Raw genomic sequence first — 18683 nt, forward strand, 5'->3', positions numbered from 1 at the left:
CTTCCATCACATCTTAAAAAAGAGGGCATCTCATTCTTTATCCCTATGTAGTAAGACTCGACTCTGTCTCTAATACAGGGTTCTTGACTTGCAGAAATTGATGTCATTTTTAATACAGGCAGATAGGCCAAACAGATTCATCTTACAATTACAATTTAAAAAAACAAATAAATAGCCATAGCCTGTGGTTCAGGGAGGGAGCAGGCTAAGACAACTGCAGAGACACTGCCTTGGAGAAGGGCAGTCCAGCAGTCCCTCTAAACACCCTGTGCATGTGAGGGAGCCTGGCTGGCTGCATGCAGTCAGCAACTCAACAAGTGAGGCATTGCTACACCTTCCCAAGTACAATCATATCAAGGTGTTACTGCTCAAACACCTTTTACTCAAAGCAAGTTCATTTGGAATTAATGACAAACAAATCAGTTCTGATTCATTCACATAAACTTAACCATGGGAAAAGCTAACAGGGTGGCTGGGGTGTCTCTGATGTATGGGGACATTCCAGCTTGCCCTTCTTCCCTGTTTATTGCTAGCCAGCTGCTTTGGGATTTTTTTGCTAATGAAAAAATCCTTTAAAAAAATCTGTCATGAAAAGTATCTGACCTGCCCCTACTAGCTACTGAGACGTTCCTGCTTGGCCTTGCACTACCCAATGTGTTACGCCTTTCCTCAGTCACAGTCACAGCCCAGCAAATTCCTTGGCCACTCCTTTCCTGCTACCACCTCCACCCTGTTCTGCAGTGCCCAGAGCTGGGAAGCTCCTCAGACAGGGCAAGGTCCCAGCTGCACAAGTGCCCTGGCCTAAAGCAGCGGTCACGTAATGCCAGGTATTCACAGAACCTGTTCCGTGCCTTTGCTCCCTGTGTCCATACCTGCCCTGGCTGGTTACGCTTTGTGCTCCAGGAGCAGTTCAATCACTGCAGCAGTGCTGAGCTGCTGCAGCCACAGGCAGCAGCAGACACTGAGGGACAAGATGCCACAGGCCAGGCCACTCCCGGGCAGCCCCCTGCACCTCACTGCAGCACATGCTGGTGGGGCAAAGTGGGGCCCCCTCTATTGTTACCACTACCTGCCTTACCTCATGAAGAACCATGGTCTGGAGCTCTGCCTGAGGAAGAGCTCCTCAGCCTTGAGACAAATCTCAGCAGACGATGACTGTGACAGCTGCTAAGCCCAAATGAACGTGTTTGATCACAGCAGGAGAGCAGCTGGCAGTTCACCAAGGGCTGTCCCTCCACACACCAAGCTGGGCTCTCCCAAGGCCCCTCACTGTTCCCAGGAGCTGCAGGGCAGGGACCAGCCTGGAGCCTGTGCCACCCTCACACCCCCAGCTTCAGGAGACACAAACCCCAGCCATGTGCAAGTCACCGCTTGTGCATCAGTCAGGATATCACTTTTATTAACTGGATTTTCCATTTCTGTCGCACACCATGAATATTTGTACAATGAAAAAGCCAAACATTGCCAGAAGCAATAAGATCAGTTGATATTTCTGTACCCTCTTAACACGCATGGATTCTTTCTTGGTGAGAAATTTTTATACTTCTGTTCATTAATTCTGCTTATTTAGACTGCTACTCTTAAAATTCTGTGTCAAGATTGTCACATCTTAAATACAGATTAAGTTGCTAGAGGTACATTATTTTTTATATATTTTTATATACACACATACAGAAAAATACAAGACTAACTGTTTTTCCACAATATTTACTTTATACACTACTGTAACTATATGCAACTCTTAAAGACACGTTAAGGGGTACAAGAAACTGTTTACTTGCTCTAAATAGTTTGGTCCAATATTAGCTTAATGTAGTGGTTATTCTCGCCCTTCCTTTTACGTGACGACATAACACGACGTACACCACATGCACAATCATTCACCTATCAACAGAGGGGGAGAGGACAGCACTCAGACTAACACATCTGTACACATCTGTACACCCAGAGGTCCAACCAGCCACACACAACTATAAGGCTATAATACAACTATGCAGCATAAATGGTCAACACTGCTGTTCTAAAGTGAGCACCATATATACAGTCGTATATAAAAACATTGGAAACAAAATACACCCGGGGTTAGTTAAAAGGTGCCATTCCAAGGCTGTACATATCAGGAAAGAGTATTTACAATACTTGGAAAAAAGCTGCAACAAATAAAGTTTATTGCCAATGCCCTTTATAAACTCGTCTCCTACGTGGATGTTACGCTCACTGTCTGTGAACCACACATCTCGTTTCTGGCCCTTGGTTAGATCCCTGCTCAAAAAATTCAAGCAATTATGTTCTATGGCTTCACCCACACGTCTATGCTTGTAGCTTTTAACTAAACTGCAACTAGAGATTGAAACTTAAAGAAGCACAACACTTCTCCTTTGCCTTGTTCCAGAAGCAGAGCCCCTGGCTCAGCTCACCAGGAAAGACACCCCATGCACGTCAGACTCTCTGAAGTCCTGCAGGAATCACAACAAGAGCTGTTGTGAGCTGTGGCCATCCTGACCCAGCTGCTCTTTGGTGCTCTGCTCCCTCCACAGCAGACACAAAACTCTGTATTGACCATTCTGAAAGTGTTACAAGATGCTCAACAGTGTCAAACTCCTCTGGGACACCCAGGGTCTGCCCAGGGCGCTGCTACATAGTACCCCCAGTTTCACTAGAATTGCTTAGAAGACCCAGTGCACAGCATGAAAAAATAAAACATTCTTGCCCTTCCCAAAACTAGGAATCTGCAATATATTTTATTCTAGATACTAAAATTACACAAAGTTAATTCATCTGGTCAAAAGTATCCTTTTGTACAGAAATACTCTAAATCAAGACCTTGCCATGGCAATGGGAAATCTGACAGGAAGGCTCAGAGCTGTGAAAGAAACACTTTCCTACAGGCTGTTTTAAATGGACTTTATAAACAAGTGCATTTCTGAGGGAAAATAAGTGATGTACATGTGGGGAACAGCAGTATTTTAAGTCCTAAAAAGAGTAATAATAACAAAACTGTAAATGACAATTTCAGTGTGAATCCAATTACCTAAAGGTTTTCCATCCCTTATTGCCTTCTGGAATCTCAGGGAAGGGAGGCGAGAACAGCAGAGAACGTTCACAAGGTAGAAACCTAAAATACTAAGTGTCATGATATACTACTAACAAAAGTAATTAATACAAATACTTTCTTTTCAGTTAGCATGTAAAAACTCAGAAGTAGACTTAATAATTTACCTTTGTTATATTAAAAAAGATTGTCTGCTTGTAATATTAACATATTTCTATGGGAGAAAGCTGCCTTACAAATCTACTTGCCTCTTTTTTTTTTTTTTTTTTTAAAGAAAACTGCCTCTAGCAAAACAAGATCTTTTCGGTTTGATTTTGAGCCACAACTTCATCTATATCATAGCTTAAGACAAATAGGTGTGGGTTTAAAATCATATTTCAAGATCACTAATTTTCAGTGCATCTTTGCTTTGTACAAGCCTTGGAACATCTGAAAGCTCCCTGAAGAGTTTTCAGCATCAAAACATTATTGCTTTGGTTCTGTTTCAGACACATAGAAGTATGCCACATATCACATATTTTAGTTTTCACAGAAGGTCAGAACAAGAATTAACATTTCATAAGCAAACAAAAGCTTCTCTTTCTAGTTTAAGTGCAGAACATGAAACTTCTAAGTGCTTCATTTACATTAGGATCCAGATCTTTATTTTAATTTCATCCAGATCTTCCATAGTAAAATTATAAATGTAAAAATTACACAATAAAATATTCTATTGTGTTGAAAAAGAAAAACATATCTGCTAGCAGCATGCAAAGACCATGCATCCGTCATACCATCAAGCAAACACAAAATTAAAATATAATAAATAACTGATTGAAGCCCACTTAAAAATCTTAAGACAACAAAAGGGGGTCCGTGACAAGGTGTTCACAGCTCTGACCAGGAAGAATGACTCTGTCCAGCGAATCGAGCTGTTCAAGTCAGGTCATTGTCAAATGACGTGACAGCAACTGGTTTGACTGGAGGTACACAGCAGCCCGTCCTTTGGGTTCCGCTGAATATTCACAGAGATCTTTTCACAGAGAGGTAGTTGTAGCACATTGTTTTTCAAGTTCCTGTTCTTTAGCCGTTCCAATTCGTTTGTTGTGTCTGACATTTGGTCGGAAAAAAATTTTAGGCTGCCCAGTGATGAAGGCTGGTTTGCACTTCCGCTGGAGCTTATACACATTTTCCACGATGATTTCTCCTGTACTTTTACACTGGAAAAGGACAGATTGTTTTGAGGATCAATAATGTATTTCGTGCTGCCGTGAATCTGTGAACCTAGACAAAGGCTCATTAGCTTCAGGCTTTCAACCAGTTCCCCTGCACTTCGGGATGAGAGCTGCATGGAGTTTCCAGATCCAGCGCATCTCCGAGTGGAACCCGAGGTGGTGTTGGTGTTTCCCCCAGAGCCACCAGAGGGACTGCCCCCACCTTTGCTGTTATCGCCCGGGCTCGTTTTGTCCACCCCTCCGTTGCTGTTGCTGGGTTTGCTTTGCCCACCACCGTCCCCCTGGTTGCCCGGCGGCCCTTCGCTACTATCCCGCCTGTGCCAGGAGTAAGTGAACCCGCTGTCCTTGTCCAGACGCCTCCTGCTCTCCGAGTCGTCATCGCTGGTTTCGGAGCTGCTGCAGCTCGAGCCCCGGCCCTGGCTTTTCCTCCGGTGGTAGCGTTTGTGCACGGTGCTGGGCGAGGCGATGTTCATCTTTAACCTGCTGAGCTTTGGGGGCAAGTTCTCGTCCATGTCAAACTCATCATCTGACTCGCCCTCCTCAAAGATCTGGTTGAGCACTGGTGCGCTCTTTCTCGAAGTAAGACGGTTTGTAACCGAAGGCTTACGACGCAGAACAACTTGAGTAGAAAGTGAAATAGGTTTTTTATCTTCCTCATCCTCCTCTTCATCCTCTTCGACTCTGAACAAGCACTTCCGGCCACTGGTAGTGGGCTTTAAGCTCACCGATGGAACTGCTGAGAGTGCTGGCCCGGCCAGTTCAGGGATCTCTTCCTTCTTTGTGGAGTCCGCGAGGGCCTTGCTGCGGTGCCCGTTGAGAACGTTCTCAGCCGTGCGAGCCGGCGAGGACTGGGGAACAGTGGCGTGGGACAGAGGGGTTGCTGTAAGGTCATCCTCCAGATCCTGCGGCACATCGATTTTTGTCGGCCACGACTGCCTGCATAGAAAATGGAAGATAAACAGGAAGTTTACATCACGGCAGGCATTGCAGAACTTACAAGGGAGTGTAAGATCTGCACCAGAGAAGCACAAGTACTGACACACAAATTGGGCTGCTGAGTGGCATGTCTGTAAACAACAGTACTGAGTGACTGAGCACAAGGAAGTGTTCTCTGAGAATGTGCATTCCTCTGGAAATGCTGCTGTTTGAAAGGAACCATCTATACAAGAACACAGTTTAGAAATTATGTTGGTTACTGTCAAATCAAAATTTAAGATTTCACTGCTCTCAGAAAATGAATTAAGCAATAAAAAAACCCTGAAATAATTGTGTTTCAAAAACATAATCTGAGATTGGTACAGAACCACCACTATACCTAGAGAAAGGTACAAGCCTATTCAAGCACAACTTAAGGAAGATAGTATTGCAAACTACTTTTAATCTGACGCTCCTGGAGTTTTCCCCCAATATTCTTAATATAAAAATTAGGTTAGATTTAACATGAGTGAGATTGAAAAGGTGAGTCAGATGAAACAGTCTCTCATCCTCACCAAGCTCTATTCTAGAAAGTTCCCTTAAACACATGCAAACTGAGATCATACATTTATTTGTCCTTCGCTGAGAATCTGGAATGATACAACTGCATGAATTAAGAACTCAAGCTGCTTAAGAATATGACACTTGAATAAACTGTAAATCCAAGTTGAAAATGTATGACTCTGTAATAGCATTAGCTCAAATCAAAAGGAAAGTAACATGAGTGTCCATCAGTTTTACAAGTGGGCAGTTGGTGTCTTATCTCCAGTATTTCAAGCTACTCTCTAATTATTTGCATTTAACTTTAAATCCTAACATAGATTGTAATATTCCAGTAATGCACACAGAATAAACTTAAGAACAAAGACTGTCAGTCTTTACTCTTGCTATTTTAAAAGCCTAATCCAAAAAACCAACATCTACAGACCAACATGCTAACACTGAACAATTCTTCAACTTCTTCACTAAGCATAGGCCCCACATTTCTTGGCTTTCATTTCAAAAAGTTTGCCAATCTCTTAAATTTATATAACAAAAATACTCTCACTACTGCATGAAAAGCTGTTGTAAAGACCTCTGTTCACATATGGGCAGCCTATTACAGGACATTCTCAACCATACTTTCTGTGTGCCAAAACAAAGGGCTGCATGGCTTCATGGCCCAGTTTATAAGCAAGAGGAGGAGGACAGCAGAGAACATTTCACACCAAGTGTGACCCCAGGTATCTGCCTGACAGGCTGCATACAAAGACACAAGAATCACATCAGTTTCCTGCTCTCTGCCGTGTCAGGAGGTCAAGCTGAAGGACGAGGGAAGGCTCAGACACCCCTTTGCTGTGGCAGGACTGCATTTGCTGAAGGCTGCACAGAAAAGGCCCCTGAAGTGTGAGATACTGGTCTATGCCAGGTTGTCTCCTGACAACTCTCTCCCCAGCTGTGCAAACTTTGAGGAGGAGGCTGGACTAAAACCAGCAATAAACTCTCCCAGCCTTGCCGCAGACTTTGCTTTGAAGCACTTGTGTCACTTATGCTCAACCAGCAGTGCCAGAAACCTCCAAGCCAGGACCCTCCAACAGTGGGACCTGGCTGCCCACACACCTCCTAAGCCTGTGTGGTGCATTCCTTGTGTGGAGCCATGCAGGCTCCTGCCTGTCTCACTGGGAGCTGCTGGTGGCCCTCACCTGCCTCTCCAGTGAGGAGGGAGCTCTACCTGGAAGGAAGCAACAAAAGCAGCAGCTCTGAGCCAAGCTGCACAGACAGGAAGCGAAGCCTGGGCTGTGGTCTTCCTTGGTGTCATGCTGGCCCCCTCCCTTAGGTCCCAGCTGTCTCCAGAAATGCTGGGGAACACTGGCCCAGTTTGCTGATGACTTGTGCTCTGCTGTGTATTTTAAACACAATTGCCTGTAATTAACAAATAGGACTTAAACACGCTAGAAACATAACTACAAACATGACAGAAAATGAAGATCTCAATCTTATAGGAACTTGCCATGCTAAAAGAACAGACTGGTTTGTCAGCAAAAATAGGAAGAGTTCTGTAGTTGTCACAATAAAGAGCAAATATAGTACCTTACAGTACTGTAGTTGCCAGGCAATAAATCTCCTCACTACAGTATGTTTATCTCTCATAGCAGCCCATGTTTGCCTCCCTTCCCTTCTGCCTCTCCCTTTATTCCCAGTGGGCCTGAGGGGAAAGAGGGACAGAAAACAAGCTCCAGGTTGTAAGTAAGTTTGTTTTTTTTTAATATTTTGAGGTCTCAAAATCAAAGTAATGCACTACTGAGTTGTCTGTTCTATAAGGTCATTCTATAGAAACACTCAGAATTTAGAACCATCATGGAGGCAAAGAACAGCTACTGGGACCATAAGAGCAAGGGTTCCCAAGTTTGTGCAGATGTCTTTGTAATGAAAATTCATACTCCTAGGGCAGGCTATAACTACTCCAACATTACTAATTCATACAATAATTTAGATTAATTGAACTTTTTGTTCCAGTTTCTTTATAACTAGAGCTGCTCTTTACTGAAAGAGTGACACTGAGGGAAAAAACCCCAAACAATTCAAAAGCCAACTTTATAGTTTTACAATTTCCATTTGAAGGTGAACTCCAGGTCTTCCACTAGAGTAATTTGTTTTAAATGTAATACTTAGTATTAGGCACATTTGATGGGCCTTCTTTTTTCAAAGAGGCTGACATTGAAATGAGGGGATGATCCATCATGAGAGAACTGCTGAGCCAAAGTAACAGAGGTGAGCTCTCTAACACCAAGCTCCAGACCATTTATGTCTGCAGACCCTTACATGCCTGCAACAGTAACTCTTCTCAAGTACCTGCAACTACCTAAGATAAAATTTCCCACATTAGTGATCACTGAGTGATTTCTACATGAGTGAATGATGATTAGGTGTACACAGTACAGGGTGCAGTCCCACCTGGGGATGACAAAGACACTAAGACACTGAAAACACTGTAACATTCATGGAGCATCAACTCCTAATTCAGGGAGACAGAATGGCATTCAGAAGAGATGCCTCTAAAATCTCAAGCCTGAATCCAAGGTGACAACCATTGGAGACTTTAACCTATTTTCCCAAGTGTGTGTCCTTACTCTAACAAGTGTTCATTTTTTTTACATTTAACTTGAGGTAGTAGTATCTTACTTTTATCATTTAGACCAAGGAACACTATGACTGTGCACCAGAAGGACATCCCAGCATTTATTCCTATTAAATGATTTCACATATGACTTTGCCTGGAAGTTGCACAGAGAAACTTTTGGAATGAACAAGTTATTTTGTCTTTTTCTCTAGGTCATACAGATAAACAACACTGAAGGGGTTACTGGAGTTAGCAGTGCTCAATGTCAGGACAAACCCTTAGTATTCTTTTCTCATTAATAAATTATCTACTAACAATTGCTATTATTGCTAATAGCAATTACCAGTATTACCTAAATAGGCAACTTTTGGAAATACTGGAAGTTACAAGATGAAAGTTAATGACAATGCCTCAGTACCTCCTCCACCTTCACTGGAACAATTGTCAAGATGGGCCAATGAATATTTTATCCAATATCAGCAGATCCCTAGTGATAGTTTAAAACTTAACTAAGGAAAGAAAAACCACAATGTTTAAGAAAAATAACTGCTCAAAACTTGAATCCTCCAATATCTATGTGGAAGTGGAAACTATACTATTTGCCTTTCGGGTTGGGTGTTTTGGTTGGTTGGTTTTGGGGTTCTTTTTTTGGTTGGTTGGTTTTTTAAAGCATATTCTGCTGTAACTGAGAACGTGGGATGCTTTGGTAACTGGCTGCAGAGCAAATGAACTGGCTGAACATAGCAATACCAACTAGATGCCAGAAGCCAAATTCTCTCCTTTTAGTTTTACTGTGTCACAAGCAGGTTTATGGATTATGCAACTAATTTTTCTCCAGGGATATTACATAACACAATTTGTATGAGGAGCTGAAGGTCAATGAACAAGCCCTTTTCTAGGAGGTGTGAAAACTTGCCTCTTAGGTACAGGCTTCAAATTGCCTTGTCATTTCCTGAGAAAGGTAGGAATTGAAAATATTATGTGCAACTGATTTCTGAACAGTTTCTGAAGTGTCTACAGCCCTTTGAAGACATTAAAATTTGCAATGAATATTTTACTGTTTTCAAGAAAGCAGTACTTGAGAAATTTAATATTCTCACTAAGACAATTTAAACAAACAAACAAAAAAAACTCCCAAACCCCTCCCAGTCATTTAGATTCCTAAATTCTCACCTGAACTGGGCTTTGATGTTGCTGGGGCTTGCAGATCTGGTCTGAATTTCCTTCTCTTGTTTTTCTCGCAGGATCCTTTCAGCTAGTAAGAAGTAAGTAGCAGTGATGTGATTGTATTTGTTAGTCTCCAATGCCCTGAGGAAAGTACAAAACATGAAATAACCCATCCATCAGTGGTTTCTAACAATTGGACATGTATCTTGCAGCTCGCTGTGCTTCCCAAGCAGGAAGAGTGCCTGAAAGCAGGACTACCCATTTCTGATCTTTTGACAAGCATGCCTTAATTTTATTAAAAATAAAGGGCCAACAAGTCCAGCAATTTCAGCTATAGTTGAGAGGAGACATCCTTAGAATACCATCCATCAAAAGTAAGAAATTATTTTTTTATTTCACATTCTGTAAATGACAACTGTTTTTTATTAATGTTCTGCACCAACGATGGGCTCTCCCACTGGCACATGCAACCACAAAGTACCAGTATTTGGTTATGCAACAAATGGAAGAAAACTTTAATTATTTTAGGACTGTCACATTGAGTTTATAGCAAAAATAAGTTCAAAAACCAGGAAGTGTAACTCAGACATTGTAACAGAAAGGCTGCCCCTGTTACACAGCTAAAAGCTTAGGAAGTGAGACTGCTGCTTTCCCTTCCACATAAACAGTGTTTAACAGCTGAACACATTAAAAAAGATAAAAAATATTTAAGACCTCTTTCAATTTGGGGAATATTTTAGAAATTTGGCAGTTTTATTCTATTAGAAGCACCTATGCAGTCTTCTAGCAAGCTCCCTCAGTGACACTGACCATTATGCATTACAAAGATAAAGGGAATAATATTTTAAATGAACAAAGATTCAGGTACACTGGAAATATGCTAAGGGAAAAATGCTAGAATTTGTCCCCTTCAAATATGCATGAGAGATGAAGAACAAGCATGGATTCCAAAGCACTTAGGTTTACTCAAGACAGCTACAGCAGGAATCAACACACTGTTCCAACACATTTTTTGAAGTTATTCCTAAATTTGGTTATACTTAAGTACTTCTGATCCCTCAATATCCTATCACAGAGCAAGACTGCAATACTTTGTTTATTAACTGAATGCCCTGATATTTAAACACCAAAGTGCCCAAGGTTCTCAGGATGTTCTTGAATCAAAACCAAGAGGTACACAAAACAAAGTGCATCCATCTAGAACACTGCTGACTTACTCCACTATGGTGTCTCTGTCTGCGATGTCCCCAAGAACCATGCGCTGTATTATACTGTTGTGCTCCTCCTCAGACAGGTTTTTGTAGGATACAAGAGGAATATTATACTTGGTTGCAGGAGATGGATCAACTCCTTGGAGCCATGCATGGTTTTCAATCTCTTCCAAAGACGCCCTTCGCTTCGGGTCTCTCTGCAACATCCGTGTAATTAGACTGTGAATAAAAAATAAATCTAAACAAAAATGCACACACGTGTTTAAAAAAGCAGCTGTTGTGAGAGCAACATTAGGAAGGCATTTTCTGCTGTCAGGTCACACAGATCTTCTGAAGTCCCACAGTAAACAATGTGATGGGAAACTGTTTAGTCTCAAAGACATTAAAAATACTGCTAAACTGAAACAGTTTATTAAAACTATAAATACCATAAACTCTACAGTTTTCATTTACTGTACTAGATAATTAATCTGATTTTTCTCATTTATTTGATTTTAGTAGGTTTTACAGGGTAATTACAGGTCACAGGTGGCCTATCAGCTAGTAAAGTAAATGGTAAAAAAATAGAAATGTGATTTTTTTTATTACTGCTGCTGTGAACAAGTATATGGAATGGCAACAGATAAACAGAAATATGTTATTCTGAAGTAACTATCAGAAATTTGAGTCTTCAGCATCCTTGAAAAAACTGTGATTTGTTCTACCCACATATAAAAAAACTAAACAGACCAATGCACTCTCTGGGATGATGTAGGGACAAATCTACTAATGAGCTGATAGTGAGATTTTACAAATGCTGGAAAGAAAGTGCATGAATTCCCCAAGTAAACAGAGAAAGAAGACTTCATTAGCACAGCACATCTCTGTTCACTTACTATACATGGAAGATTCTTGGGGGAAGTATTTTTGGCTTTGTTCAACAAATACGTATATATGGTTTTGTTGCCAAGGTTACAAAGAAACTCTATTGCTCCAACATGTTCTCCAGTTCTCATATAGTGCTTTCTCTTCCACTGAATATACTATACCATGCAACTTCTGGCTGCAAGGCCACACACAAGGCACAAAATTAATCACAATTTTTCAATGGGTTTTTTTTTGGTTTTTTTTTTCCTGTGTGAGATGATGTATAGATTTAAGAAATGGAGTTAATCCAACCTTCTTAAAAATTCTATAGTAAAAAAGGTCACATTTCTTTTTATTAGCTGTGGTTTCTTTCCTTACCAAGAGGAAAGGCAGGGTGAGACATGGGACCCTTAAGTTTCTTTGCTTTTGTCAATATTATGACAGAAAGAGAACAAACTCCATATTTAATTTGACTTCTTTTTAAACTACACCTGTAGTAAAATGTCACAATGCAGTACACGTGCCTCGTGCTTGAAGCTTGTTTATGCATCTCAATCCACAAATGCTTTCACTCCAAGAAGGAAGTTTAAGCACTCCCAGAGTCTTTTCCCTAAGAAAACCTAACCTATAAAGGACCTGGGTAACTGGCTGTACATTGTTCATGCTTTGTACAGAGAAAGCAGATCTGGACATGTAAGCAAATCATTGTTAGCAAGTATATTAAGCAAAAGGCTGCAAAAGGTAAGGTTCCTGGCCTCACCATGCAGCATCTCAAGAGATTGATTCGATACAATTCACTGATAAGAGCTCCCTCTTAAACCTCTTCCTGTACTGTACTTAAAACCTCTTCCTGTATGTGAAGCTCTTCAAGCTCAGAGCAGCTTTCCCATGTTACTGGAGGGTGCTAATGACAAGACAAGAACACCAGCACAGAGTTACAGAATCATTAAGGTCGGAAAAGACTACTGAGAGCATCAGGTCTAGCCAGTAAAATAGCACCCACCATGCTCACCACTAAACCATCTTAAGTACCGAATTTACACTTATTCTGAATCATCATCATCACCTCCAGGCACAGTGATTCTACCACTTCCCTGGGCAGCCTGTTCTAAGGCTTGACAAGAAATTTTTCCTAATATCCAATCTTAACTTTGAGGTCATTTCCTCATGCTATTGCTTATCACCTAGGAGAAGAGACTGACCCCACCTGGCTACAATCTCTTTTCATGAGGTTGTAGAGAGCAGTAAGGTGTCCCCGAGCCTCCTATTCTCCAGGCTAAACAACCCCAGCTCCCTCAGCTGCTCCCCAGCTTCACTGCCCTTCTCTGGACACAATCCATGACCTCAATGTCTTTCCTAAGAGCTCAGAAACTGAACCCAGGGCTCAGGATGTGCCCTCACCAGGGCTGAGCATAGGGGATCACTGTCCTGGTCCTGCTGGCCACAGTGCTGCTGATGCAGGCCAGGATGCTGCTCACCATGTTATGCATCACACTCCTGGACTGCACAGATGATAGGTAAAGAAAGGAATGGTCATCATGACCACAGCTGTAACTTCATTCTTTGGTAAGTAACAGAATTCTAGATGCTGCTCTAGTTTTTTTGACTGAACCAAATGCATTTTCCAAGCATTTATAAAGGCATCTGGTTGTCTGTATTGAAAATTAAAAGATACTCTACTGCAGATTCAAGAACCCCAACGAACATTTTAAAATAGTCTAAATGATGCAACTGGGACATATATTTAAAGGCCTGAAGGTTCTTAACCAATAGGGAAGCATGGGAAATACTGGAACATATCAATAAAAAGGCTCCAGTGAACACTGCAGATAAACACATCAAAAGGAATTGTGACTCCTAAATGGATATGGTATTTCCAGACCAAATATTTTTCTCCCTTGACAGCCTCGGATGTTAATTTGGAGTTGCAATTTCAGTAGCAGATGAGCAAATCTTGCTGTGTGACAGGTTTTGGTAACTTGTTTGGACAGAAATTGATAAGCAGCAGTACATTCCTAACTCTTGTGACAGAATAATCTCAGCACCACCTGGTAATTTGTCCAGGCAAAGCGTTGGCCAAAGCCAATCAGTAGTGAGTAATTTCTTCAATTCTTTATAAAATGCATGACAACTGAGAGACATAAAAGGAAGAGTATGAAGGAACATTCTATACATTGATAATATAGTATGGGGAAGTCCCAAAAGTAATGCAAATCCACTTCTGTGAATGCTTCCAAGTTGTTTAGTACTCTACTTACTCTTTACATTCTCTGGACACGTGAGGTGGCACCGTGTATTTGCAGTCCATTATCATAGTCAGAGTTTCACTGTCATTTGCTTCTTGGAATGGTGGTTGTCCACAGACTAACATGAACAGGATGACCCCCAAACTCCATATATCTGCAAATATAAAGTACATATTTAAAAAACCCAAACTGTTGAGGATACAGACATGATTACCATCCAACCCATGAAATATTCTTAAAATGCATACTGGGGTGATTATTGCACTCTTCATTATGAGCATTACTTATGGAAATTACAATTCCACTGAGTACAAAATACAGTAGTTCCACTGCTTGACAACTTTCACAGTTTTTGAAGGGGAAAAAACGTAAAATTCATTACTTCAAGGATGCATAACAGTTTGAGATGCATTAACACTTTTGACAGCAGTGTTAGATAAAGCTGAAAATAATCTGGTCACTTAGAAGGCAAGAATTCATTACCCTTTTGATAACAAGTAGGCACAGGTTATTCAAGAGATTTGAATTCAAAGCACATTCCTTTCTCAAGGACTTGCATAAACTGTTCTCTGTATTGTTTACATGGTTCTCAGAATCACAGAATCACTGGGTTGGAAGAGACCTTCAAGATCATCAAGTACAACCCATGCCCTGACACCTCAACTAAACCATGGCACAGAGTGTCACATCCAGTCTTTTCTTAAACACATCCAGGGATGGTGACTCCACCACCTCCCCTGGCAGACCATTCCAGTATTTTATCACTCTTTCTTCAGTAAAAAACTTATTCCAAACATCCAACTTAAATTTCCCTTGGCACAGCTTAAGGCTGTGTCCCTCTCGTTCTGTCAGTTGCTGCCTGGAGAAAGAGACCAATCCCCACCTACTCAGTGAGGTAAGAAATCACAAAAAAAGTCACTTATTTCAATAAGACTGATTTTGCTGTTGTCCCTTCAATGATGTTGTGTTGCTTTAAAACTTGGAACTTCCAATAGTAACAAATTAGTTTATGTAAAACCAGCTTCTTATACCAATGATACTACAAAGTGTGGAGTAGTGGGTTTGGGTGCTGAGGTTTCTTAAAAAATATCCGAACACAACAATTAACAGCTATTTCTACTACACTCTGGGACTCTTCTTGTTTCATTCTAATTCCTGTTTGTGTAAAATAAACATTTAACAACTCTCTTGCTCCCCGGTGGAATGGCATACCAAAAGATGAAAAAGAAGCACTTTGGGGCATTGAAGCCCTGTGGTTGCTTTCTGCTTAGTGTAATAGCTAATATTTAGCTCAAATTCTTATTAAGAGCCTGCCTAAGAAAAAATATTCAATGAGTGTCACTGCATTCAATAAAGGAAACATAAATATTAAGAAATGCATCATATAGCAAGCAGAACAATAAATTACTTGCTCCAATATATGGTTAATAAAATCTTCATGATCTTAAACTTCAGCTACAACTCCATGCTCTGGGAATTTCAGCAGCAATTTTGGGTCTTAAACCCTTAACACGTTACAGATCTGTACCTAGGAAAACCAAACAGCTGAGAGATGACTGGGCAGGCACCTCCCACGGAAGAGGGGAGAGCAGCCAGCAGTGATCTGGGACACAGAGCACACCAGCTTTTTCCTGGAAAGACTTGCAAGAGGGATCCACATAAACTACCTACTCAACTGCATCTTGTCCATTCAAAATACTCAATGTGCATTTCATGCTGAAGGATGGCTACAATTTTATTTAACAAAGTAAATCACACAGATTCATCCCAAGAACAATTACTCATTTTCCTAGTTATGACCTATTCTTCTTATGGTTTAGCTGACAGGGGAATAAGAACACCACATGGTAATTTTCTTTAGAGCTCTAATTTGTTCTAAGTGTATACTATTAAACTCGGACAATTATTGGATTTCTGCTATGCTCACTAGAGCCTCAATCGTGTAGATACTCAGCATTTTGAGGCTGGTACACCATATCATGCATACCTGCAAATTCAGCATGACCATCACCATGTTTACAGATTCAGTAAGTGTTTTAGTACTTGGATAACTTGAGGCCAGAAAGGCGATGTTTAGGAATGCAGGACTTTAAAAGCCCTCACAAGACAGGGAGGCAGTTTCACCTAAAAGGTTCACATTTAATTTTGTAAAGTTAATTGTTGTCTTTCTGCTTGTTTAGTTTCCACACAGCCAAAAAGTTTTGGTTTATTATCTACTTCCCATCACACAACAGATTACATGAGGTTTTTACAAGCACAAAAGACAGGTGAATTTATGCATTTCTGTGACCAGTCATCTTTTTTAACTTTGCCTAAGATCTATGTTCTGATTTGAACTATCCTAGTATTCTGCTCAATACTTCCCCACAACAGAATAGAATGCTTCATGTGTTCTTTCACCATGAAGTATTTTACAAGAGTCCCCACAGTATTCATTATTACAAACTACATTTGCTATAATAAAGCAATACATACTGGCTAAATGTAAGCCAAGAGAAAAAAATGCTGGGGAGGGGAGCAATCTAATTAAACTGTTAGTTAAAAATAAGCATATAAAAAGTTTATACAGAAGGAAAAAGATAGCAGTGTAAGAAATCAAGCTTAAAAACAGTAAGACAGTCCTGAGAAAAGGACAGCAACCAAAGACGAGAATTAAAGTTCCATGAAATTGCCATATACAGAAAACCCTACCAGACCTTGGAAGTTTCAACTGCACTGAGCAGATGCTGAACCTACAGTTAAGTATTTTCCATTACAAGGCAGCCTCCTAATTTATTTTTTATTTTACACACATGGCTTCTTCTCTGGGCTATGCATATACTTTGCTATATTTCAGTTTGAAAGGATATGTGTAATAACAGGTGATGTTTTCGTTTTCCAAAAGTTATTTAGATAAACATGTATGCACACTTACTTCATAAAAATAAAAAGCCCTTTTTAGAAGCAAAACCCAACTGATTGTCTAAATGCAAACAAAAACTCCCAAACCACTACTGCTTGCCATTATGCAATGTCCATTAGACATCAACCTTTATGTTTTCACAAATAAAACAGTAATTACTGATTAGCCAGCACATAACAGAGAATTTTGTGTATTTTTTCTTTCACTAGTTACTATATTTTGTAGTCTGTACCCATAGGTCTTTCCAGATAAGAATAGCTGCAAATAGTAAAATGAGATCATTTTAACACAGCTGTATGAAAATAGAATAAAAACTCTGGTTAATAATGAAATATACATCATGCACTTAACTGCTACTGTGTTTCACTATATCACTAATTCTGTTTAATGCAAAAAATATACACTAAAAGGGCATAATGTGTATGCAGAAAAAGTTTTTTAGAAACTAAAAACAGTGCTAAATACCATTTAACCTTGGCATATTATGTAGATATTCTTAGCCTCTCAGTGAAGAGCACTAGAGCAGCAACAACTACACTTTACCTCACTCTTATAAACTACAAGCAATGCTTGCTATTATACTTTTCTGACAAATGTGTATTTTGTTATCCTGCCAGCATAGCAGATGTTTATTCTGATGTGAGCAAGAAGTAACACTGAACAGAAACAATTACATGGCTTTTATTCTCAGCCTATTTTTACAGCTGCAGCTGTAAAAAGATCAACTTCACTGCACCTACAGCCAAGGTGACTAAAATGACTCAGCTTGCGGTGTCACAGACAAAGCTGAGCAGCCTCAGCAAAACTTAAAAGCCTACTAATAACCAGGAAGCAAGAAAGAGTATGCCTGAGAAATCTAATCCACATGTAACACTGAAAAATCACTGGGAGGCTTAGTGCAGACCCTGTTATGTCACACGACAGATGTCATCTTAGCAACACCTTCACAAGCCCTGCAATACCACATTATAGCAAGCCTCTCATCTCTAAAAGCAGAGCCATTTGGATGTTGCAGGTGTACTAGGAGAACACATTCAAGAGTTCTGTCCTGCCCCTTCACATGCAAACTCTCCAAACAAGGGGTTGATTCCTTGTCCCTTTTCTGTGCCACAGCTTAACCAGAGCACATCAATTGTTTGCAACTCCTCATGCAACTAAAGCCAACCAACCAGATGACTGATGCGATGCCACCTTTAATGAGGCTCTTGTTAACACAGCTGCACATTTTTCAGTCAAATTCAAAATTCAAAAATTTGAAAATATACTGCAAAAACACTTAAATGTATAGCTCTGTTCTCTAAATATACAAATTTTGTTCACTCATTTAATGTAATAATCACAGTTAATTTTGGAGAATTCTTCTACTCCAGAATAGTGTAATCTAGCTCAAAGATGCAGGATCTTTAAGTAGGGTTGTCTTAGAGAAGTTAGTAAAGGATAATCAGAGGTTACTTCATTATAAGTATATTTACCAAATTTTGTTATTTCCCCAAGCAATACACAAAGCCATACACAACAGTGTTCATTACCAGAACTTTGTCCTGTCATAATCAGTGTCAGTGTCAGTTCTAGATTTGAGACCCTTAATTGAAGGAATACAAGGAAGAGAAGGGTTAGAGACCACCCTTAAAGTGCAGATGCAAGCAATTTTTTCACAATTTCAAGTTCTTTTTCTACTCTTAGTAACTAGCAATTAGCAAATGAAGGCTTTATGGAAACTGCTTATTTCTGTCTTTCAAAGGTCATCTAATGTGCGCTCTTTAGAAAACTGATGGAAAAGCAGGAATTAGGCCCAACATGCTGCATGCATTTAGCATTCTTAATCACCTGCAAAACTTCAAGCTGTTATAGGAAAGGAAGGCACAGTTCTATTCTGCAGTAGCCAAAAATCAAGGTCTCTCAAAAATCCTGTGAAGATCTCAAGATATAATTTAGCCTTTAAATTGGTTAACTTGAAATTGTCATTGCTA

The 18683-nt window shown here is 40.2% G+C and overlaps 1 protein-coding gene across 3 annotated transcripts in view; it reads right to left on the reverse strand.

Annotated features, from left to right (window-relative positions):
* Positions 1–1371: 1371 nt before the first annotated feature.
* SNRK (SNF related kinase) overlaps positions 1372–18683 on the reverse strand; it is a 39695-nt gene continuing 22383 nt past the window's right edge. For all 3 annotated transcript variants that reach the window (XM_058810839.1, XM_058810847.1, XM_058810855.1), the window contains exons 4-7: positions 13824–13965; positions 10726–10938; positions 9515–9649; positions 1372–5202 (exon numbers count right to left, since the gene is read on the reverse strand). In XM_058810839.1, the coding sequence (XP_058666822.1) occupies positions 3984–5202; positions 9515–9649; positions 10726–10938; positions 13824–13965 (1709 nt within the window). In that variant the 3' untranslated portion in view covers positions 1372–3983. The remainder of the gene's footprint in view (positions 5203–9514; positions 9650–10725; positions 10939–13823; positions 13966–18683) is intronic.

This window comes from Ammospiza caudacuta, chromosome 1 (genome assembly GCF_027887145.1).
Source record: "Ammospiza caudacuta isolate bAmmCau1 chromosome 1, bAmmCau1.pri, whole genome shotgun sequence".
Lineage (NCBI taxonomy): Eukaryota > Metazoa > Chordata > Aves > Passeriformes > Passerellidae > Ammospiza > Ammospiza caudacuta.